Source organism: Chrysemys picta, chromosome 4 (assembly GCF_011386835.1).
Source record: "Chrysemys picta bellii isolate R12L10 chromosome 4, ASM1138683v2, whole genome shotgun sequence".
Classification (NCBI taxonomy): domain Eukaryota; kingdom Metazoa; phylum Chordata; order Testudines; family Emydidae; genus Chrysemys; species Chrysemys picta.
The window spans coordinates 137,960,832-137,985,613 of record NC_088794.1 but is presented as its reverse complement, the minus strand read 5'-3'; the positions used below and the strand labels follow the sequence as shown (position 1 = coordinate 137,985,613).

The 24,782-nt window shown below is 41.5% G+C and overlaps 1 protein-coding gene across 5 annotated transcripts in view; it reads right to left on the bottom strand.

Moving 5' to 3' along the window:
- Positions 1-4,779: 4,779 nt before the first annotated feature.
- The window catches only part of CEP170B (centrosomal protein 170B), an 89,671-nt gene continuing 69,668 nt past the window's right edge, over positions 4,780-24,782 (bottom strand). For 3 of the 5 annotated variants that reach the window (XM_065593734.1, XM_065593737.1, XM_065593736.1), the window contains 6 exons: positions 13,083-13,121; positions 12,313-12,456; positions 11,316-11,404; positions 10,500-10,593; positions 9,322-9,373; positions 4,780-8,528 (listed from right to left, as the gene is read on the bottom strand). In XM_065593734.1, coding sequence (XP_065449806.1) covers positions 8,293-8,528; positions 9,322-9,373; positions 10,500-10,593; positions 11,316-11,404; positions 12,313-12,456; positions 13,083-13,121 — 654 coding nt within the window. In that variant the 3' untranslated portion in view covers positions 4,780-8,292. The remainder of the gene's footprint in view (positions 8,529-9,321; positions 9,374-10,499; positions 10,594-11,315; positions 11,405-12,312; positions 12,457-13,082; positions 13,122-24,782) is intronic. The other 2 variants (XM_065593735.1, XM_065593738.1) reach the window with 1 other exon arrangement.

Here is a 24,782-nt window from a genome sequence, read left to right as displayed (position 1 = left end):
CTGCCCCATCCAACCCTCCCGTTCCCTGTCCCCTGACAGCCCTCCCGGGACTCCTGCCCAATTCATCTCCCCCTGCTCCCTGTCCCGACTGCCCCCAGACCCTGACTGCCCCATCCAACCCCCCCTCCTTCCTGACTGCTCCCCCGGGACCCTTGTCCCCATTAAACCCCCTGTTCCCCACCCTCTGACCACCCCGACCCGTATCCACACTCCCGCCCCCTGACCACCACCCCAAACTCTCCTGCCCTCTATCCAACCCCCTGCTCCCTGCCCAGAGCACCGGTGGCTGGAGGCACTACAGCCACACCGCCCAGAGCACCAGGACAGGCAGCCATGCTGCCTGGCTGGAGCAAGCCACAGAGCACCGGGTCAGGCCGCGGCTCTGCAGCTGCGCTGCCCAGCAAGAGCTCACAGCCCCGCCGCCCAGAGCATTGCGCCGGTGGCACAGTGAGCTGAGGCTGCTGGGGAAGGGGAACAGCAGGGGAGGGGTGGGGGACTAGCCTCCTACACCAGAAGTTCAGGGGCAGGCAGGAGGGTCCCGCGGGCGAGATGTGGCCCGTGTGCCATAGTTTGCCCACCTCTGCTCTAGTAAATCCACCCCTCCAAGAGGCGGTAGCTAGGTCAACAGAAGAATTCTTTCATCGGCCTAGCGGTGTCTACACCAGAGCTGAGCTTTACATTAGTACACAGGGCATGAACTTTTTCCTTGCCCAGAGTTCTGTAGTTGAGAGAGAGAGAGAGAGAGCGTGCGCGCGCACACATCGTTTGCTCCTTTGGTAACAAGGTTGTTTGTGCTTGTTCCTTTACATACAAATAAAAAAAGGCATTTCTTGTAAGAAGGGAGGGAGTGATGGTGGCTACACACTTTTTTGGGCTTCCCTTGTTCTTCCCCTGCTATTCAGAAATCGAAGGTATCGCCTTGTTTTACATTAAAAATATCAGGTCTTGCTTTGCCTGTTAGTTCTGGAGGATGTGATCCTGAGACACCAACACTTTGGGTCTCTCGAACAGTCTGAGCTCTCTGACAGACCCCTGCCTTCCATTTCTGAATCCTTCATCTCCCACCTAAATCAGGCAACTGGCCCTCAGTAGGCAGCTGTGCTAGGTGCTACTGCCTGTTGTTCTCGCTCTTGGCTCACTCAGAGCTCCAGGTGAGCTATCTGACCATGGAACTGGGGTCACAAGGATCCTGCTTTCATCCAGCTGTGAATGTAATATTTCACTCAAGCTGGTTAAAAAAAAAAAAAAAAAAAAAGACAAACTGCATTGGCTCCCCAACATCCTCCCCATCTTTACTGGCAAGGTCCAGCATAAGTGATTAGGCCCATGTATAAATTGCCTTTCTGTAAGAGACCGACAGTTCGGAATCGGAGATCAATGATGAGTTTAGGGAGTTACTTTTGCAAATATGGACGGATGCTGCAAACCCTTAAAGAGGGGAGTAATCCCCAATCCCATTGAGCTACTCCTGTAAGATTATGGGGGAATCAGGCCACGTATTTGTCTCACACCGGCCAGGAAAGGTTGAAAGAGCATGGCAGGATTTCAACTGACTGCTGTACTCAGCGGTAAGCAGTAGTGGTAGCTGCTTCTGCCTTTCCTCTGGTAAGATTTAAAAGTGAATGATAATGGCCTTCATCACGGAGCGAGTAGTTTTGGCAGCAGTTTCACCACATCTTATTTTTAGTCAGCCACGACTTATTAAAAATGACTGAAATGGCTGCCCCTTTGTTTCAAAAGGCACTTGGCATAGCATTTAAAACACTCAGAAATATTGCTCAGTGTTGCTAAGTCAGGGTGTGGAGAGTGTCACAGTAAGGATACAATCGGTGCCGTATTTTAGGGGATGTAAGGGTGTCTCTCTCTCTGGCCTGGTCTACACTGGGGAGGGGGGAATCGATCTAAGATACGCAACTTCAGCTACGAGAATAGCGTAGCTGAAGTCGACGTATCTTAGATCGAATTAAAATTACTTAATTCGCGTCCTCGCGGCATGCCGCGGCTCCCCCATTGACTTTGCTTCTGCCTCTCGCCGAGCTGGAGTTCAGCAGTTGACGGGAGAGTGATCGGGGATCGATTTACTGCGTCTACATTACACGCGATAAATCGATCCCCGATAGATCGATCGCTACCCGCCGATCCGGCGGGTAGTGTAGACGTACCGTCTGTAAAAGATTACACTAGGCAGTGGTGCTGGAACAATTGCTGTAGTGGGGGTGCTGAAGGCGGAAACCATGTATTTAGGTTGTTATAATTCCTTCAAGCTGGGGGTGCAGCACCCCCAGCCCCTCCATTTCCAGCACCTATGATACCAGCAGAGCTAGAAGAAGCATTTTTAAAGAGGCAGGAACATTTGACAAAACCCATTGCTGGTGAAAAAAGCCAAATCTAGTTTGTTAAAAATAAAATGTCCAGTTCTCAAAGGCCTGATCCAAAGGCTGTTGGGGTCAATGGACAGACTCCCATTGATTTCAGTTGGGCTTTGCATCAGGCCCCTAATAGACGGAAAAAATGGGATTGACTTTTGCAATACTTTGATTCATTGCTGAAACAACTCATCACACGACGTTGCATTTGTCATGTGTGTTCCATCACGCTGCTTTGTTCAGAAACTTGGACATGACCGAGGAAGCTGAAACAAAGCTCCACTTCTGAACTGATCATAGTGGTGAGAGCGCCTTAGGCAGAGCAGGAGAAAATGACGCCTTTTCAGCAGTGTGAGAGAGGACGCAGAATTCAGGCAGGGATAGACCTTAACCCAAAGGATTAAATGGGGGCAGGGAATGTAAAATCGAGCTGGGTTTAAACCTTAAAAATACCCTCATTAATTGCAGCAAACGAATTGTGTCCCAACAACTGTAATGCAACGCAAACCCACTGTGACGTTGTGCAGTCTATATGGTTTTATAAAAACTTGATAAGTCAATATAATGTAACTGAGATAGTTTTAGAGAAAATACGGTAATAAGTGAATGTAACGTAACTGGGATATGCTTCATGCAAAAGATCTCTTGTAAGGTATCATTACAAAGCTTATAATCTACTGAGTATGATCATCTGATTTGTATAAATGTACCACTCTTGTATCTAAAACTAGAAATATAAAATGTAACTCTGAGGGCCTATTGTAATTGTGTAAAGTGTGGACCATTAATGATGGTTTGGAATCTTGATGACTCCCATTGTCTGCAGATGGCTGTATTTACCTGTGAGTCTTCCTGTATATGTGTGTGCTGGCAAGTGAGTAATGAAGTCTTGCAGTGACATGTGATCATGTCACCTGAACTGGAATCCATCTTTAACCTGGTGCTTTTCCAGTGAGGGGGGGTGGAAACCCAGAGGGACAAAGAGTTCCCGCCTTATGCAAAAGATATATAAAGGGGGGAAGAGAACAGAGAGAGGAGCCATCATGAAGAATCCCCTAGCTACCACCTGAGCTACAACAAGAGCTGTACCAGGGGAAAGAATTGTGCCCAGGCCTGGAAGGTGTCCAGTCTGAGAAAAAACTTACTGAAGCATCTCTGAGGGTGAGATTATCTGTATTCAGTTTGATTAGGCATAGATTTGTGCATTTTATTTTATTTTGCTTGGTGACTTACTTTGTTCTGTCTGTTACTACTTTGAACCACTTAAATCCTACTGTCTGTATTTAATAAAATCACTTTCTATTTAGTAATTCACTCAGAGTATGTATTAATACCTGGGGGAGCAAACAGCGGTGCATATCTCTCTATCAGTGTTATAGAGGGCGAACAATTTATGAGCTTGCCCTGCATAAGCTTTATACAGGGTAAAACGGATTTAACTGGGTTTAGACCCCACTGGGAGTTGGGCATCTGAGTGCTAAAGACAAGCACACTACTGTGAGCTGTTTTCAGGTAAACTTGCAGCTTTGGGACAAGTGATTCAGACCCTGGATCTGTGTCTGGCGCCAGACGGGAGTGTCTGGCTCAGCAAGACAGGGTGCTGGAGTCCTGAGCTGGCAGGGAAAGCAGAAGCAGGGGTAGTCTTTGCACATCGGGTGGCAGCTCCCAAGGAGGTTTCTGTGATCCAACCCATCACACCCACCAAATATTCAGAAGTAAGAAAAGGGCCTCAGAACAGAAGGTGATTTCCAGGCCCCCATCCTGCAACTGAATGCACATGGGTGAATCTGTGTGCATTAAATGGGCGCTCTACGTAGGCAACAATATAGTTGTAAGAAACTCCAATCGTGTTTGTGACTATGTAGCAATATGATCCTTCATGCCATTATAAGGGGCAATATAAGATCAATAGTTTAATTCTCCAAATATTTTCCCATATCATAAAATTAATTCTCAAAAAAGCAAACAACCCAGAATCATATTTGTCACATGATAAAAGAATGATTTATTAAAGAAATTTTATGATAAAATTATATAAAACAACAATTTATTTTTAAAGACAGCCACAATATCACCTTGGAACAAAATGTACAGATACTGTCTATCATCAAAACAAAATAAATTACCATTCAAAAAACAAGAGAAATAAACAGGGTGTGAGAAATAGGAATCAAAATTATACACAACATTTCGAGAAGAGAGTGTGGAAAAAAAGAGAGAGACAGTCATTGATCAATTCAAGTTATACAAACGTGTTTCAGCTTTACTCTCAGACAGCTTGCATTTGTGTTGCATGCAAATGGAATGATCCAGTGAAGAGTTTAGAACAGCAGAATCGGCAGCATAACAACAGCAGATAGTCAGATAGGCACAATTCAGCACAGGGCACATCCAAAGTAAACAGGTAGTTAACTTTTCTTTTCTTTTTTTTTTTTTTGCAAAATCATTACACGTATTTGCTGAATTTTAAAAATATCTAATGTGATCTGCAAAAATGAAGAAAAAACTAGTAGAATCTTGCACTTATATATTTTAAACACTTTTTTCAGTAGGCTGTATGTAAACATTCTGTAAGGTTTTTCTTTATTAAAATATTCAAGGATGACTTAGGCTTTATTCACACTCTTAGCATGACCACAACATGACGGTACTGTAGACACACTTAGGCTCTTGCTCGCAAAGCACTGATGCATTCTCCCAAGAATTTACATTCATTCCATCATCATGAAGTCTCAAGAGTTTAACATTCGAAAACAATCTAAATGAGAGCACAGTTTTCAAGTATAGTAAAAGAACAAAGGCTGGGATTTTCAAAGGCGCCTAAGTGTGTTAGCATCCACGTCCTGGAAACGTTTAATCAGAGCTGGGTGCTTAACTTCCTTACACTTGTTTGAAAATGCCAGACTAATTTTTTAAATGTAAATACAACAAATATGAAAACAATTTACTGTATGAATGACGATTGGGTCAGTAGAGCACACATCAAGCTCACTGAAAGATAACCAACAAAAGGTTGACCCAATGCCCATTAAAGTCAATAGGAATCTTTCCACTGTCTCTAATAGCCATTGGATCAGACCCTAAATGCTTGTGATACTCACATCAGAACTGTACAGACTTTTTATTGTTGTTGTCACAGAATACTGCTTATAAGACCAAACCTTGGCAAATGGTTTATAATTATGTGGCTTGCTCTTTGGCTTAATTCTAACAGACAAATGAAGAATGAGGTATACTTCAGATTAATTAAGTACCTCAAATATATTTGTTACATTTCAGCACCAAAATGATTACGTACCAGGACTGCAATTAAAATAGTCTTGAAAAATTCTCAGTAAGAACTTTATGCCAGGAAACAGTGTTTTTTTTATATCACACTGAACAAATTATTCAAAATGAAACAAAATCAAGTTGTGCTTTTCCCTGCCCCCAGACTAAAACTTTTAGAGATTCATGACTCCAGCTTTAGTTCCAATTGTTTCTTAAAGGTACCATATTTCTGGGTTTACACAACCGGCAATGAAGATATTTGGGTACCAAGAACAGAGGAACAGCAAAGGGAGAAAATTCATCTCTGATGGGTCACTTCATGAAAGTAGAAACTAGTAAGTTTCCAAGTGAAAGTAAATGGAAGTCACATCAAGGATACGTTGTCAAGAAACAAAACCACTAGAGCATAGCCACGAGGATGGGACAATGTAGTAAAAAGTAAAAACAAATAATAAAATCTGATATTGATGAGTAACTCAAACACACACCTGTCTACTGCAGTGGACTATGTTGCTGAAGCCCTTCAACTCCCAATGAGTCGGAGTCAGCACATTGCTGGATCAGACCCTCACCGAGGAGACTTTTGAAAACAAATTACCATGTGTCAAGAGCCATACCACTATTTATGATATTAACTAAGGACACAGGCAAGTATTTCAAAAGGATACATTGGAACAATGAGACAGCATTAACATAACAGGCAGCCAGAGAAACTTAAAGGCCAAGTTCCTAGTTATTTTGCAAAGTAAATTTTACTTCCATCATCATAGTGTTCATATGAAGTCCAGTATATTCCTCCAAATCTCCACAGGAGCGGACGAGCCATGTTCTCTGTTGGATACATTGGTAGCAAAACTGCACTATTTCCCGCCCAGGCAAAACCTTGAAGGCTCGCAAGACACACTAGCATGGCAAACCAGCACTCACTTCCTTTGGGACTGCTTTTGTTTAAATCAATGGAAAACTCCCTCTGGTGGCACTTGAAGCAGAATCCTGCCATTTGCTAGTACACTAAACACGATGTGAGCAGCCCAGTTATTTAATTATACTTATTTAATTGACACTTCAGCAAAATCCTAGGAGAAAAGGTCAATTAACTGACCCAATTATGAAACCAACCCGACCCCTCCTCCCCCACACCCCCAATGTGAAACCAGCACATAAAGAGCAATCGAGCTTGGGAAGCTATTTTCATTAGCAAAATTATACACTGTATGAGTGAGTAGCAGAATTTAGTTTGCTTACCTCCATCAGTAAGTGTATTTCCCACAACTCTGCAGATACACTTTCTTTTCCTGATCACTGTTTTTCAGTCAAGAGGAATTAATGCAACAGAGACAGATTCCAGTTTGCACACTGCATGCATCAAACAGACTCTCCAAAAAGCCACTCAAATACTTTGTTTAGAATTTGGCAGCTCACTTGACAGATGGGATTTAAAAAGCTAATTTTACGGTATTCTCTCAATGCTGCTGCAAAATAATCCTTAGTGTTCCTAAGATTATAATGGACCAAAAGAGTCATACCAATGCATTGTAGCACCAGCAGCTTTATACTGTTGGGTAGGTTCTCAAGAATACAACAGGACGGTGTGTATTCATGCATAACTGGACACGAAAAATCTCATGACAACACTATCAGTAAAGGCAGAGCCACACTGAAGCCATTATTTTGAGTGCTGTAGAGTGAATATTAGTTCACAGCCATTGTGTAATTACGTTTATTACATGAGCCAATGGAACAGATGTTTTTCTTAGTAATTGGCTGATCACAGACAACTTGCTCTTTAGCTCATTCAGGAGAATTTGCAGCTCAATATGAAAGACTATTATATTTTCAAAAAAGTTTCAGACAGCGATTATACTGAAATAATGAGAATTTGGCAAGCTCAACTATAAAAACTGACCTTCTCATTTATAAGGCTAATCTACATCTGTATACTTGAAGCTTTGTGCCTGAAATATGTTCAGAATCTACAACTATATTAGAAATTTTATACCTTATCAATAGAAAAACAAAGGTTTTGGATTGAAAGCATGATGCACATAGATTCAAAGTGGTTCCTTCCTTTTTTTTTTTTTTTTTTTGCAAACACCGAAAACAATTTTCATACAACTAAAACAGAGTTCCTTATAGAAACCCACTGTATTGCACCAATATACTGCTAGGTATGCAAGTTGATTCCAATAGAATTGTAATGCTCTATTTTTAAAATCAGTCCAAAATGTAGTGCCAATCAAAAAAAAGTACACTTCTTTTTTAAACAGAGCCTTGTTACAACTGAACTACCAGTAACTGAGAATTATAAACAGGCTAATCCAAGAACACTTTAGAGCTTCGGCAGTAGCAAATGGAGGATATGCAAAGCCTGTTTCTTATGGCACATTGGAAGAATTTAAGTGAGTTGTATTGTAAAAATCAGAGTTTGCCTCTATGCTGAATATGTGCTGCTCCACAGTGCTAGTCTTGTTCAAAAGGCATACACAGACTTGCCATTCACCCACACAGCATAGTTTTTTGTGTGTTTGTGTGTGTGTGTGTGTGTGTAATGTGTTAGCAATCTAAACAACTGCTCCATACGAACTGTCCACAACCACTCGGACACAAAACTAACGCCACAGTAAATGACAGTATGATAGCAATATAAAATATTGTATCAGATCACGTATTTCTCTCCATCTGGAATGAAATTAGCATCTTGTAGGCTAGAAGATCCACAGTTCGATTTCTGGATGTAATTTCTCATCTGTACTGGTGACAAAATCTCCAACGTGGAGCCAGAATGGTTAGCAGTCCTGACTTTAGTGGTTGTAGACTGTGTAGCAGCAGAGGACGCTTTGTTAGTAGCAACTACATCCAAGTTCCCACTGGGGTCAATGATAGCATTTATAACTGGGGAAGGAGAAAAGAAATAGAAAGATGCATATTAGCTGCACTCCGCAGCATTTCTACACAGAAACTCCCTCACCTTCAGAATTCTAGACTACTCTTGTGCCCAGTTAATCACAGTTTGTTCCCCCCTCCCCATGACTGCACTCCACCTTCTTTATAATTATCCTCGGGCCCAAGCAATTTTAATAAGCAAAAAAATAAAAATCTCTCCAAAATTGACCTTTACCATTAGGACTTGACGTTTTCTGTTTAAACTGGAAAAAGAGAAACACCTGCCAAACACCAATCACTCACCAATAAGACATTTTTAACATTTTCTTAACTATTAAAATGAAACAAGGGTCAGGCATTCAGCTCATATTGTTATCTCTATAGCGTGGCACCTTCCATAATGGATTCAAGTCAACACGAACACTTGCTTAAAAGTAGTACGAAAATATGGCATGACTTATTGGCTGAATAGCCATGTGGGGGTGTGAACAACAGAAGCCTTGGCTTGTCCATCTTGTGGTCAAGCCCTAATTATTGTGAATTAATCATTTCCACAGCAATAACTACAGCAGTTCAGAAGTCAGTAACTTTCTTATGTTTGCAACACAAGAACAATCCATCACTTATACGTCTTCTGTTTGTATATATTGAGGAGCAATGCAGGCATAAAATGAACGAGTGCTTTACGTTTACAAAGTTTAAATTGACAAAGCAAAGTAATTGTAAAGTTACAATGGTACTTTATTTTGTACTAGTCATCTACATTTGAGAGAGAAATGGAGAATATTTTAAAATTACCAACCTTCCAGCTGTTTCTGAACTCTTCTTAGCTCCTTTAGGATAGAGCTGATTTCCTAGAAACAAATACACCAAAAAGATCAGTTAACCAAGCAAGCAACCAACCATTCAGCTACTTTAGGAATCAAGCCTACATAGAATACCTTGTTATTCTACCTTCTTCTGGTTAGGTAAATTCAGATTTCGTTCTGAATTTTCTCAAGCTACTGTGTTATTGAACATCAAAATAACATGCTTATCTGGGCAAAGACCAGTGGGATTTGGTCTGCCATATCTGAAAAATCACTACCAAGCCACTCAGTAAAAATGTGCATTGGACTAGACTTTTTATTTGAGACTATAGCTGTTGGCCAGACATTTATGGCCCAATAATGCAAAGGGGTCTGCGAGTGCAGACACTTAGCCCCTGATCCTGTAAAAACTTATGCACATCCTTAGCTTTAAACATGAGTGGTTTCACTGAGCCCAATAATTAAGCATGTTCTTAGATCTTTGCATTGCTCCCAAGGGAGTCCTATTAATGAAAACAGAAGTCTGTGCAGGAGTACAGAGAACGTTGACTGGGGCACCAACATTTTTACCACTCTCTCGTGTAACCGTGGTAAATGAAGAAAACATGATGGTGAAAACGCCTATGCCCCATTTACACTCATGCTATCACCAATGGAGCTACATTGGTGGGAGACACTAAGAGTGGTAGTTAGCCAAGAATCTGTGTTTGTGCCTCTCAGCCTGGGTCCTTGAAGACTAATAAAGGGGAGATATAGGTGAAGTTGACATTAAAATAACAGTATGAGACTATTTAATAGTTACACCGTAAAACAGAAGGAGGAGGAAGTTCAATATATACTTTGGACTAATAAAAATTTAGGAAATAGGCTCGGTTGGTTCTGAAGCTCACTGCTTTGGTTTCTTAAAATTTTTTTTTTTTTTTTTAAACTTACAATGGAAAATTCTTTTACAGTGACTATGTGTCACTTTTATGTTTACATTCAAAGTCGAGGCTGGAACTTTCAGAAGAGTCTAAAGAAGTTAGGCAACCAAATCCCATTAAAATTCAATGCTAGTTGGGCATCTAACTGCTCTGAAAATCTCAGCCTAAGTCCATAAATTGTTAGGCAAAGACTTCTCTTAAGAAATAAACAAGGTGCCAGGAAGCTTACTTAAGCACAAACACGTTACCTTGTTTGAGGTCTTTAAAATTGGCACTTCGTTTTCCGAGTTAATTTTGGCCTCCATCTCCTCCCAGGTCCTTTCAGTGTTCTGAAACACAATTCTGAAGCACACAAGATTGGACCTTTTACAAAATGCCCACCAAAAATATATCCTTTACATTTGTTTACAGTGTACAATTGACACAAAACATAGCAACAACGGGGTTCTGTACATTAGTGATGAGATAAAGGGCCTTTCATCTCCACTTTGAATCTAGCTCACAAGCAACCAAAAGTCATTCCCCACCCGCTACCTGTCCTAAGGCCTAGGAGCTGACAATCTTGTTCCAAGAGGGCATCACAACAAACACCATCACAATATGCAGACGTGCTGGGAGTTTTGGAATGGGGGGGGGGTCCATGGACTGAACGGAATAGAGAATGAGTTCCCCGTCTTCTCATAGGCGAGATTCCTCCAGGGAAGGCTAAGATGCATCAGGAAGGCAGTACAGAATAGGCATGTACTCCGAGTTGCCATCATTTGGACACTGTCCTCCATAACAAAGTTAGTTGTGCCATATACAGTGAACTTTACATTTTTATACAAACATCCTCACATTGCGTTATGAAGCTGGGTCAAGGCTTCAGTTATCTAGGGACAGACTATGAAATGGAGGAGGGAAGTAAAAACCTTTTTCTACTTTTGCAGTCTGTGCTCTTCCCCTTCTGTGTACAGGCAACCACCCTTTCCAGGGATGACAATCCAGTACCTTTCATAAGTAATAAATTAATCACGCCCTTCCTTGGAACAACTCAACATTCCAGATCAGAGCTAAAAGCTTACTTCATTTTTTCAGCCAGGTTTTCTGTATTTTCACGGATCGCATGGGATAATTGAGACACTGGGTTCAACATCAGGTTGTCAAAGATGACCTAAAATGTAACAGATCAGATCATATTGAAAATGTGCCCTCATAGCTACCATTTTTATATTATACTGGTTGTGTCAAAAGAGTTTATTTCTTCAACTGGAGATGGTAGCATTTCAGTTGAGGCTTTCTGAATCTGGATCAACAGGAGAGGAGCGAAAAAGCAGCTTTTATTGCAGTACTTCATTGAGGGGATTAGCACTAATCTGTTAAGATTTTATTTTAAAGAGTAAAGGAAGAGAGAGGCCTGCAGAATTGTTTTCAGTTATAAAACTGTTCAAGCGTTTGTTTGTTTTTTAAAACCAATCACTGAAGTCCTCCCATGGTTTTAAAGGCAAAAACAGAAAACCCCCATTGCAAATGTTCAATGTGTTTTCATATTGTAGCTCAAAACCAGGTTACTTTCGCAGCGTTAGTCTTGGAAAAGCAATGTTACAACCTGCTGTGAAAAAACAACACACCCAAGTCTCTTTACCATACAGTATCCATGACCTTTTGAATGAAAGCTTTGCGTTCTCATTGCAATCAGCTTAACCCATCTAATAAAAAACTCACAGCACACCAGTCAGTATCCTATACGTCAGAGACTCCCAAGCCTTCTGGGGGCAATCTTTCCAGTTTACTTGGCAAAGACCTCAATTGGAATAGCCAGTAGACATCACGCCCCGGAGCACTGCTTTACCGCGTTATATCCGAATTCGTGTTATATTGGGTCGCGTTATATTGAGGTAGAGGTGTATAAGGGTTTTTCTAAACAGGTATTTCTATAGTTACAAAGTCAAGGACTCCTGAGCACTGGAGTTCTTTGAATTCCCTCAGCTAGCCAGGTAGCTAGTTAGGAAGTAGAGACAGATGGGTTGCAACTTACAGTATTATATACAAGCTTATAAAGTACAGGAGAAAAAAACCTGCCTCCTCTCGGTTTCTTGTCCTGGTTTTTCTCGAGAGATCCTCTTCTCTATTGTCGTTCATATTTTGATCAAAATCCTTGAATCCTGTTGACCCGGGAGGCACCTTCTGGTAGTTCAGACTTGCTTCTGGAATGTGCTGCACCAACTTAAAAATAATAAGCAATGAGTCAGTCGCAATTATCTGTGGTGCAGATTAAAAAGAAAAAAAAATACAAGGCGGGCAAACGGGCCCGTTTCCAAAGGTATTACAGATTTCGAGGCAAGCTCAAGAAGAGTGCTCCACAGTTCAGGTCCTAATCAAGCAGGAATGGGTTCTGAAACAAATAATTTGGGCAAATATTTATATATGGGGGCTGTCCCATGATACTCAATGTAATTACTCATGTGCATGTTTGCAACACTGGTACAACAGCAAGTACTTACAAATTAAATCCCTGCCTAATATGAATTCAGGGTTGAATTCAAAAGAAAAATGATTGTTTCCAGATAAGACCTGCTCACACATGTGCATTTTATGTTTTAATATATCAAAATCTGAAAAATTAACGCAATCTTAAAGTGACATTAAAATTAAGCAAAACCAATCTCTATTAATACACGGAAAAGATGAAAAAGCAATTAAAACATGTAAATAATACTAGAAAAGATAAACACAATAAGCAAGACAACTAGGTTAAAATTGATAACACTCATTAGACAAAACATTAGGAGGATGTAAGGAAAACAATATTAAAGAGAGAGAGATACAAAACAATGGGATGAAAAATGCACCTGAGATGGATATGCCGGCTGTAAAGATGTACGAGCAATCTGTGTTAAAACAGAAACAAATGAGATAAAGAGATCAATGCTGACCACATGACTCAGACAGTAGTTATCAAAGGAAGCACACACACAAGATAAACCACAATGGGTGGTATTCTAAAAAAGCGCATTCCAGAGAACAATCATTAAAAACACCAACATACTTCCATGAGAAATTCCCAAACATGGACATGCATAGGGACATCTTGAGAATTTGTTCACCCACCAATTCCTCAGAGATGATCTGTGGCAATTCCCTGATTACATTGAAAAGAAACGAACTGCAGTAATATGGACTATCTTTAATGAAATCAGACAAGCTGTGCAACAGAGATTGTGGAACTGTGAAGAGAGTGCACTGGGCGTTTGGTGGATAGCACACAACTCTCATAAGCAAAATGAAGAGAAAGTGGGGATCCTGGGGCAAGGGCTGTATACTCAAGCATTGCACAACAGAGCATGAGTTATAAACAGTCAGAAAGCAAGAGACACTGGGTTAAATACACACAACAGTCAAAATGTTCAATTAGGGTGGATTATATCCACAATTCTGCCCTCTATTGTTCATTTTTTAAAATGCCCTTTCAGAACTTTGGAAACGCTTTTAAGTGCATGATGCTGGGAGTGGTGGTGGAAGATTCACTAAAAATCAATGGTAACAAATGAGACATTCCTACTATGGTGTACATCCAATATTTAGGGACTTATAACCTGTGAAATACTGTCTCATGATAAACTGGCTTATACTCATTCACAGTTCTATCATATCCGCAAGTATTGGCCCATGTCATTCTTAATACCTTACACACATCATAACAATACTGAAGGAGACTTAAAAGTTTTTCACATATCATTAGCCCCCCCCCCTTTTTTTTTTTTAAACACAAACCTAAATTTTCAAAAGTGACTAGTGATTCACCATGCCCCACTGGAGACACCTTTACACTGGCCTGATTTTCAGAGGCGGGGGGGGGGGGGGGGGGGGGAGCTCAGCACTTCTGAATACTAGACTCCTTTAAAAGACGTCTCAGGTTGGGCATCCAGTAACCGAGGAACTCAAAATCAGAAGTCGCTTTTGAAAGTGCAAGCCATGTCGTTTGTACTCTTTGCTGTAAACTCACAGTAGTGCGCAAGTCTGCCTTTTAGGGAACTGTACAATCCATACACTATACAACACGGGGGCCACTAAAATCCTCACTAAATGTGCACCTGGAAACTTGAAAAACATCCTGGTTTAAATCCAAGCCAATCCTGTACTGGTAGAGGACAAAATATCAGGATTAAAGCACAAGAACACAGTTTTATGGCCCCATTTTTATCTTCTAAAAGGGCATAGCTCATTTTAAATTTTTAATCGAGTGTGGTAATAAAAGACATTAAAAAAATCAATTTGTTTAGGGCTCCGAACTGTTGTGCCAAGTATGAGTGCAGAGTGAATATTTATGGTCATTTTTATAAATCCCTGAAAACAGCAGCATAGACTGAAAACACTGACATTGAATTGCAGTGAGGTACTTCTAGCTGGGGCGACTGGAATAGTATTTTGTATTCTAAAATATTTTTTTCCTCTACCAAACTCCAGGTTAGTCCCCACTGACCAAGCTTTAAAAACATCATAGAAGTTGCTACTACTCTTCCTACTGTGCCTGGGGGATCAAGAACAAGTTGAGCCCCTGAATTCTTCCCTTCTTAGAAAAGGAATGGATACTCAGCAATGGAAAACCAGGGCAATAGATTAGTGGTGTACAATGTTTTATATACACACCCTTAGTGTAAGCCAGACAGTGCACCAAACTGCTTTGCTTATTCACATGAGTGCTCTACCTGTGTCCAGTGACCATTTATCAAACAGCCTTCTATTGAACAAGTGAGGTTTTTACTCACGAAAGCTTATGCCCAAATAAATCTGTTAGTCTTTAAGGTGCCACCAGACTCCTTGTTGCTATTGAACCTAGTATAATTACAGTAGTTTGCTTATCAAACAGTGTCTGCTCCCCCACTCTGCGCCCTCACATATGCAAATGTAATATTGTCATCATTAGCCTTCCCGCACCATCAGGAGCACAAGGCAGAAGTCTAATGGCGCTAATCATCCCTATCTTGGGCTTGTTTTTCTAGATCTTCTATATTCAGAAGCAATGACGACACTTCAGGCATTACTGTGCGATGGAGTGTGCCTCTAGGTAGACCTCCCCATCTCTTGCCCTCGGGTTGCTAAAGAAATGCTCATTTGGGTAGCCTATTATCAGACATCCTTAAAAGTAAGTCCCATCTCTTCTTCCATACCCCTTGCATTGTTGTAGGTAATTGTGCCCATTTTAGGACCTCTTCATTACTTCTTCTATAAGTCCAGCTTACTTGGAATATTCTGCATGGACTCCTGCATTGAAAGCAGTTCAATTTGTGTTGAACGGACTTCTTATTTTCCCAAAGCTCTGTTCCATATAGGACGACACTTAGGACATTTAATATAAAGCTGTTTCATAAATGCCCACTGATTAACATTACTTGGCATCCCTCTCATGATCTTTGAGCATCTCTTATGCGTCTTCCCTGCATTAATCTACAATAATCATGTTAGCATGGATTTAGCATATAAAGTCACTTTAATGCCTCTGTCTCTGTAGGCACATCGCTATTGATTTTAATCCAATGTCATACAGATTTTATGCACTTTTACCAATTCCCATATCGGTGCATATTTAGTGCCATTAATAACACGGTACAAGGATGCGAGCTCAGCATCTCAAGCCATTCATCATTAAAGGCTTGCCCTAACTCTCAGTGACGTCATTAGAAAATCCCATTGATTTAGCCTATTTCCCACTATTGTTAACACCAGTATGGCTGCACCAGTGTTAGTTATGTTAGGCAACCTAATACAAATGGTCCACCAACTGCTGAGCCATTCTGTACCATCTAACTGTGTCTGAAGCAAATCTAATCAATATGATTCTTAAAATGGTGTCAGCCATTACTGGCCACACACACTGGGACTAACAGAGCTGGATGAATGGTGGGAACATGAAAGATGAGGATTAGGGCTGTTGATTAATTGCAGTTAACTCACGCAATTAACGCCAAAAAATTAAACGCGATTAAAAAAATGAATCGCGCTTAATCACACTGTTAAACAATAGAATACCAATTGAAATGTATAAAATGTTTTTCATGTTTTTCTACATTTTCAAATATATTGATTTTGATTACAACACCGAACATAAAGTGTACAGTGCTCACTTTGTATGAATTATTACAAATATTTGCACTGTAAAAATGATAAACAAAAGAAAGTATTTTTCAATTCACCTCATACAAGTACTGTAGTGTAATCTCTTTGTCGTGAAAGTGTAACAAAAAAAAATTGACATTTGTGTTACATGACTGCACTCAAAAACAAAACAATGTAAAACTTAAGAGCAAACAAGTCCACTCAGTCCAAGCTTGTTTACATTTACAGGAGCTAATGCTGCCTGCTTCTTATTTACAATGTCATCTGAAAGCGAGAACAGACGTTTGCATGGAGCTTTTGTAGCCAATGGTGCAAGGTATTTATGTGCCAGACATTCTAAACATTTGTATACCCCTTCATGCTTTGGACACCATACCAAAGGACATGCTTCCATGCTGATGATGCGCGTTAAGAAAATAATGCGTTAATTACATTTGTGACTGAACTCCTTGGGGTGAGAATTGCATGTCTCCTGTTCGTTTTTCCCACATTCTGCCATATAGTTCATGTTATAGCCGTCTCAGATGATGACCCAGCACATGTTCGTTTTAAGAACACTTTCACAGCATATTTGACAAAACGCAAAGAAGGTACCAATGTGAGATTTCTAAAAATAGCTACAGCACTCAACCCAAAGTTTAAGAATCTGAAGTGCCTTTCAAAATCTGAGAGGGATGAGGTGTGGAGCATGCTTTCAGAAGTCTTAAAAGAGCAACACTCCGATGTGGAAACTACAGAACACGAACCACCAAAAAAGAAAATCAACCTTCGGCTGGTGGCATCTGATTCAGATGATGAAAATGAACATGCGTCGTTCTGCACTGCTTTGGATCATTATGGAGCAGAACCTGCCAGCAGCACGGACGCATGTCCCCTGGGATGGTGGTTGAATCATGAAGGGACACACGAATCTTTAGCACATCTGGCACATAAATATCTTGCGACACCGGCTACAACAGTGCCATGCAAACACCTGTTCTCACTTTCAGGTGACATTGTAAACAAAAAGCGGGCAGCATTATCTCCTGCAAATTATAACCAAACTTGTTTGTCTGAGTGACTGGTTGAACAAGAAGCAGGACTGAGTGGACTTGTAGGCTCTAAAGTTTCACATTGTTTTATTTTTGAATGCAGTTATTTTTTGTACATAATTCTACATTTGTAAGTTCAACTTTCATGATAAAGAGATTGCACTACAGTACTTGTATTAGGTGAACTGAAAAATACTATTTATTTTGTTTTTTTACAATGCAAGTATTTGTAATAGATTTCAATTACAACACAGAATACAAAGTGTACAGTGCTCACTTATATATAAAGTGAGCACTGTACACTTTGTATTCTGTATTGTAATTGAAATCAACATATTTGAAAATGTAGAAAACATCTAAAAATATGTAAATAAATGGTATTCTATTATTGTTTAACAGCACGATTAATCGTGATTAATTTTTTTAATCACTTGACAGCCCTAGTGGGGATATATCCAAAACTCAAGACTTGGTATTAATTGGGGATTAAAATATCCAGACATCTATGGAAAGGTAATATAGCAAATCATAAAATGTCTAGTAAGATCTTAGAATGTATTGGGGACAACTTCTGGTTTCAGAAGTCTAAGGAAATAACCAGGGAGCCGGCCTTTTTAGCCCTGATTCTGACCAACAGGGAGGAATTAGTTGCAAATGTGAAGAATGACGGCAATGTAGGTCAGAAATTGATAGATTCAATGATTCTAAGGAAAGAAAGCAGTAAGAGCTTCAGAATAAGGACAACAGACTTCAAAAAAGCAGACTGTAACAAACTAACAAACTCAAAGAATTGGTAGGTAAGGTCCCATGGGAAGAAAATCTAAAGGAAACAGAGGTTAAAAGAGCTGGCAGTTTCTCAAAGAGACAATATTAAAAGCACAACAGCAAACTATCTGCAGCAAGGGCGATTTAGGTTAAGACATTAAGAAAAACTTTCTAACTATAAAGATAATTAAGCCCTAGAAAAGGCTTTCAAGGGAGGTTGTGGAATCCCCATCATTGGGATTTTTAATAACAGGTTAGATAAACACCTGTCAGGGATGGTCTACTCAGCTCTGCATTAGCGCAGGGGGTTGAACTAGGTGACCTCTTGAGGTACCTCTTCCAGCCCTACATTTTTATGATTCTATGTTTTGCACACAAAAAAAATGTGTCCTCTTTTTTTCATTGGGAAATTTTTCAGCCTGCTCTGCTCGCACTGTTGCTGACAGTGGTGGAGATTAAATAGTGTTAGCAATAGTGGGATGTTTTGGAAAATATTTTTAGTGTAGACAAGGCTCCAGAGTTCAACAGTCTGTCTTCTTCCAATCACTTCTTATGGCCCTCCTGGGCCCCTAAAACCTTCTAACTGAACTCACAGTACAGTTCCAAAACCATGACTAAAAACCTTGGGTCTAAGAAGACGCCTGCTAAGCACAGTCGTTCAGACACTTTGCTTCTAGATCGGTGGTCCTGAAACTTTTCCGGGTCACGTCCTGTATTATCCCTATCTGCACCGTCCCTGCCCTCCCCCGAGAGCTGGGGCTGGGAGCAGGGCCATGGCTCCTGGGGAGGTGGGGGAGACACGGACAGGGGTAAGCGTGCTGAGGCTGGGGCCACAGCTGGGGCCAGGTCTGGGGCCGGGAAGGGAGCCAAGGCCAGGAACCAAGGCTGGGAGTGGGGCTGGGGCCAGGTGCGGAGCTGCGGCTCGGCCACAGTCGTGAGCTAAGGCTGGGGGCGGGGCCAGGGCCACGGCTAGGGGCGGGGCCAGAACAGAGCTGGGAGCCCAGCAGGGCTGGATGGTTCTCCCTCCCCGCAGACCCTGCTGCACCCCCTCCGAATGTCCCTCTGTGCCTCCTGAGAGGGGTGCACCCCACAGTTTGGGGACATAAGAACATAAGAATGGCCCTACGTGGTCAGACCAAAGGTTCATCAAGCCCAGTATTCTGTCTTCCGACAGTGGCCTGTGCCAGGTACCCCAGAGGGAATGAACAGAACAAGTAATCATCAAGTGATCCATCCCCTGCTGCTCATTCTCAGCTTCTGGCAAACAGAGGCTAGGGACACCATTCCTGCCCATCCTGGCTAATAGCCATTGATGGACCTATCCTCCATGAATTTATCAAGTTCTTTTTTGAACCTTGTTATGGTCCTGGCCTTCACAACATCCTCTGGCAAGGAGTTCCACAGTTTGTGTGTTGTGTGAAGAAATACTTCCTTTTATTTGTTTTAAACCTACTGCCTATTAATTTCATTTGGTGACCCCTAGTTCTTGTATTATGAGAAGTAGTAAACAACACTTCCTTATCTACTTTCTCTACACCAGTCATGATTTTATAGACCTCAATCATATTTCCCCTTAGCCGTCTCTTTTCCAAGCTGAAAAGTCCCAGTCTTATTAATCTCTCCTCATACGCAAGCCGTTCCATACCCCTAATAATTTTTGTTGCCCTTTTCTGAACCTTTTCCAATTCCAATATATCTTTTTTGAGATGGGGCGACCACGTCTGCACACAGTATTCTAGGTGTGGTTGTACCATGGATTTATATAGAAGCAACAAGATATTTTCTGTCCTATTATTTATCCCTTTCTTAATTATTCCCGGCATTCTGTTCGCTTTTTTGACTGCCGCTGCACATTCAGTGGATGTTTTCAGAGAACTATCCACAATGACCCCAAGCTCTCTTTCTTGGGTGGTAACAGCTAATTTAGACTCCATCATTTTATATGTATAGTTGGGATTATGCTTTCCAATGTGCATTACTTTGCATTTATCAACATTAAATTTCATCTGCCATTTTGTTGCCCAGTCACCCAGTTTTGAGAGATCCTTTGTAGCTCTTCGCATTTTGCCTGGGTCTTAACTATCTTTAATAATTTTGTATCATCTGCAAATTTCGCCACCTCACTCTTTACCCCTTTTTCCAGATCATTTATGAGTATGTTGAATGGGACTGGTCCCAGAACAGACCTCTAGGGGACACCACTATTTATCTCTCTCCATTCTGAAAACTGACCATTTATACCTACCCTTTGTTTCCTATCTTTTAACCAGTTACCAGTCCATGAAAGCACCTTCCCTCTTATCCCGTGGCAGCTTACTTTGCTTCAGAGCCTTTGGTGAGGGACCTTGTCAAAGACTTTCTGAAAATCTAAGTACACTATATCCACTGGATCCCCTTGGTCCACGTGCTTGTTGACCCCCCTCAGAGAATTCTAGTAGATTGGTGAGGCATGATTTCCCTTTACTAAAACCATGTTGACTCTTCCTCAACAAATTACATTCATCTATATGTCTGACAATATTGTTCTTTATTATAGTTTCAACCAGTGTGCCCGGTACTGAAGTTAGGCTTACACGCCTGTAATTGCTGGGATCACCTCTGGAGCCCTTTTTAAAAATTGGCGTCACATTAGCTATCCTCCAGTCATCTGGTACACAAGCTGATTTAAATGATAGGTTACAGACTACAGTTAGTAGTTCTGCAATTTCACATCTGAGTTCCTTCAGAACTCTTGGTGAATACCATCTGGTCCTGGTGACTTATTGCTGTTTAATTTATTAATTTGTTCCAAAACCTCCTCTAATGATATCTCAATCTGGGACAGTTCCTCAGATCTGTCACCTAAAAAGAATGGCTCAGGTTTGGGAATCTCACTCACATCCTCAGTCATGAAGCCCGATGCAAAGAATTCATTTAGTTTCTCCGCAATGGCCTTATCGTCCTTAAGTGCTCCTTTAGCACTCAAGCCAGGTTAGCTTGTTTAGCAGCCTTTCTGCTTCTGATGTACTTAAAAAAAAAAATTGCTATTACTTTTTGAGTCTTTGGCTAACTGTTCCTCAAATTCTTTTTTGGCCTTCCTAATTGTATTTTTACACTTCATTCCCCAGTGTTTATGCTCCTTTCTATTTTCCTCACTAGGATTTAACTTCCACTTTTTAAAGGATGCCTTTTTGCCTCTCACTGCCTCTTTTACTTTGTTGTTTAGCCATGGTGGCTCTTTTTTGGTTCCCTTACCATGTTTTTTAATTTGGGGTATACATTTAAGTTGAGCCTCTATTATGGTGTCTTTAAAAAGTTTCCATGCAGCTTTCAGATATTTCACTTTTGGCACTGTACCCTTTAATTTGTTTAACTAACCTCCTCATTTTTGCGTAGTTCCCCTTTCTGAAATTAAATGCTACAGTGTTGGGCCGCCATAGGAATATTACATTTAATTATATTATGGTCACTATTACCAAGTGGTCCAGCTATATTCACCTCTTGGACCAGATCCTGTGCTCCACTTAGGACTAAATCAAGAATTGCCTCTCCTCTTGTGGGTTCAGGACTAGCTGCTCCAAGAAGCAGTCATTTAAGGTGTCAAGAAACTTTCTCTCTGCATCCCTTCCTGAGGTGACATGTACCCAGTCAATATGGGGATAACTGAAATTCCCCATTATTATTATTGAGTTTTTTATTTTAATAGCCTCTCTAATCATCCTGAGCATTTCACAGTCACTATCACCATCCTGGTCAGGTGGTCAGTAATATATCCCTACTGCTATATTCTTATTAGAGCATGGAACAGTTTGATTAATTTATGATTTTTACTTCATTTGATTCTACCCTTTCTTTCATGTATGATGCCACTCCCCCACCAGCACGACCTGTTCTGTCCTTCCGATATATTTTGTACCCTGGTATTACTGTATTCCATTGATTATCCTCATTCCACCAAGTTTCTGTGATGCCTATTATACCAATCCTCATTTAATACAAGGCTCTCTAGTTCACCCATTTTATTATTTAGACTTCTAGCATTTGTATATAAGCACTTTAAAAACTTGTCTCCTTTTAGCTGTCTGCCATTACACGATGTAACTGAATGGGACTCTTTTTTTACTGTTTCTGATAAGACCCTGCCTGTATTTTATTATTTTCCATCCTCTTGTCCTCACTAGGACATTAAGATTCTCTATTAATAGATCCTCCCCTAAGGGATGTCCGAACCATATGCTCCTCCACACCTGCCGGCTTTCCTCCAGCCCTTAGTTTAAAAACCGCTCTACGACCTTTTTAATGTTAAGTGCCAAGCAATCTGGTTCCATTTTGGTTTATATGGAGCCCATCCTTCCTGTCTAGGCTCCCCCTAAAGTTTCCCCAGTTCCTAACAAATCTAAACCCCTCCTCCCTACATCATTGTCTCATCCACACATTGAGACTCTGCAGTTCTGCCTGTCTAGCTGGCCCTGCGCATGAAACTGGGAGCATCTCAGAGAAGGCTACCATGGAGGTCCTGGACTTCAATCTCTTACCTAGCAGCCTAAATTTGGCCTCCAGGACCTCTCTCCTAACCTTCCCTGTGTCATTGGTACCTACATGTACCATGACCACCAGCTTCCCCCCAGCACTACACATAAGTCTATCTAGAGGTCTCAAGAGATCAGCAACCTTCGCACCAGGCAGGCAAGTCACCATGCGGTTCTCCCAGTCATCGCAAACCCAGCTATCTACGTTTCTAATGATCGAATCCCCCATTACTAATACAAAGCCCGTTCACAGTCTCTGAGGGCCAGGAACTCCTTGCACCAAATGCACACTTACACCACCTGCCCATAGGGCAGGTAATCATACATGCTGCAAAGGGTGCAATAAACTGGGTAGCCCCCACTTTGTTGCTGGACTTCTGCCTGCATTCTCTTTTTAGTCCGGCAGCTGGTTCCTTTGTTGTTGTTTTGTTTATATCAAGGGGGTGTTTTTGGCTTTTAAGTTTAAAGAATGTTGAGTTCTAGCTCCTGCTCACACTCCCCCGTAAACTCCCTCGCAAAAATCCCCTGTTCGCTAGCTCCTCTGGTCGCTTAGGAGCGGGCTTTTTAAAGCCCTGGTCTCCCTGAGTAGCCCCACCTCTTGGTTAAGGGTTGATGGGTGCTAAATGGCTAAGGGATCAAAGCCTCGTTAAGAAGCTCTCAGCCTTGCCTAGCAGGTCTCTAGGCTCAGCATACACACGGTCAGGACACGGTCCCCCAAACAAACAAACAAACAAACAAACAAAGCACACGGTATAGTCCAGTCAAGCAGTAAGCACACCACAAACACAGATACACACACACTACAGGCAACAAACTTACCCCAAGGGTCACGTAATCGCTCCTCCTTCACCTGGAGAACTCCCTCGCAAAAATCCCGTTCACTAGCTCCTCTGGTCGCTTAGGAGCAGGCTTTTTAAAGCCCTGGTCTCCCTAAGTAGCCCCGAGTAACCCCGCCCCCTGGTTAAAGGTTGATGGGTGCTAAAAGGCTTAGGGATCACAGCCTCGTTAAGAAGCTCTCAGCCTTGCCTAGCAGGCCGTTAGGCCCAGCACACACATGGTCAGCACACGTCCCCCAAACAAACATTCCTCTCCCACGTCCCTCCCTCCTATTTCACCTAGATAGGAAGCAGTCTTCTACAGCAGGGAACTTGTCTTTCTTGCATGTCTACAAAGTGCCACGCTCCCAATGGCACTATATACATAGAAATAAGTATGTTTCTCTGTGATTTCTGTTAACAGGCATTAAAAGAAAGTCATTGGAAGCTGGGAAGTAAAGGGTAAATTTGTTATCTAGCTGCTCAAAATAGCCGTTTTGCAGGTGTGGCACTTGGATTCAAGGAAAGCAATAAAAGAATCTTTATCATCTCACTGCCTGAAGCTATTGTGAAGCAACTGTACTTTGCACAATAGAAACACAAGTTTCTATTGTCTACAGTTGGAAAATACCATTTTCTGACAGGGGTGCAGGTGTACCTGGTTTAACTGCAAGTGGAAAGCAGGATAAACCATGTTCAGTATTATTTCAGGAACTCTGTTAAAACTCCAATCCGAGGCTCCAGGAATAAAAACAATGGGGCCCCCCTTTGGGGCCTTTAGATCCTAACCTAACTCAAATAATACATAAGGATCATTAATTTTTCCCATATCTTTGGATCTATTTTATAGTATGCATAAAATCATATCACTGTACAGCAAGTGGAGACTCACAGACAGGTGATATCAAAGACCCTGTGAGTTACTTCACTTGGGGAGGACAGGAGAAGCCAATCTGAAGGGGAACATCTAAAGCTAATGTGATGGGTCCTACCAACAGCCAGGCAGGGAAGGAGTTAAGTCCCTCCAAAGGGAACAAACTAGAGGGCCAGACTTGCCCTACAGAATCTGCTCTGCAGCTGCTTGCTGGAAAGAGAGGAGTCCTACGTGGGCTCATCTATGTGAACGTAGCAAACATCTGAAAACCCTTTGAGAGCCTTGGAGGAGGGGTGCTGTAGAAGTGCAAAATAAGGTGTGTGACATGTGGCCAGAGTGCCCACAGCCAATGTCCTTGCTTTAAAATATAATGGGTGGAAGAATTCCTTCTCTCTCCTCAACACTCCAGGGCCCAGCGAAGTCACAGAGCCAGGAGACCCCT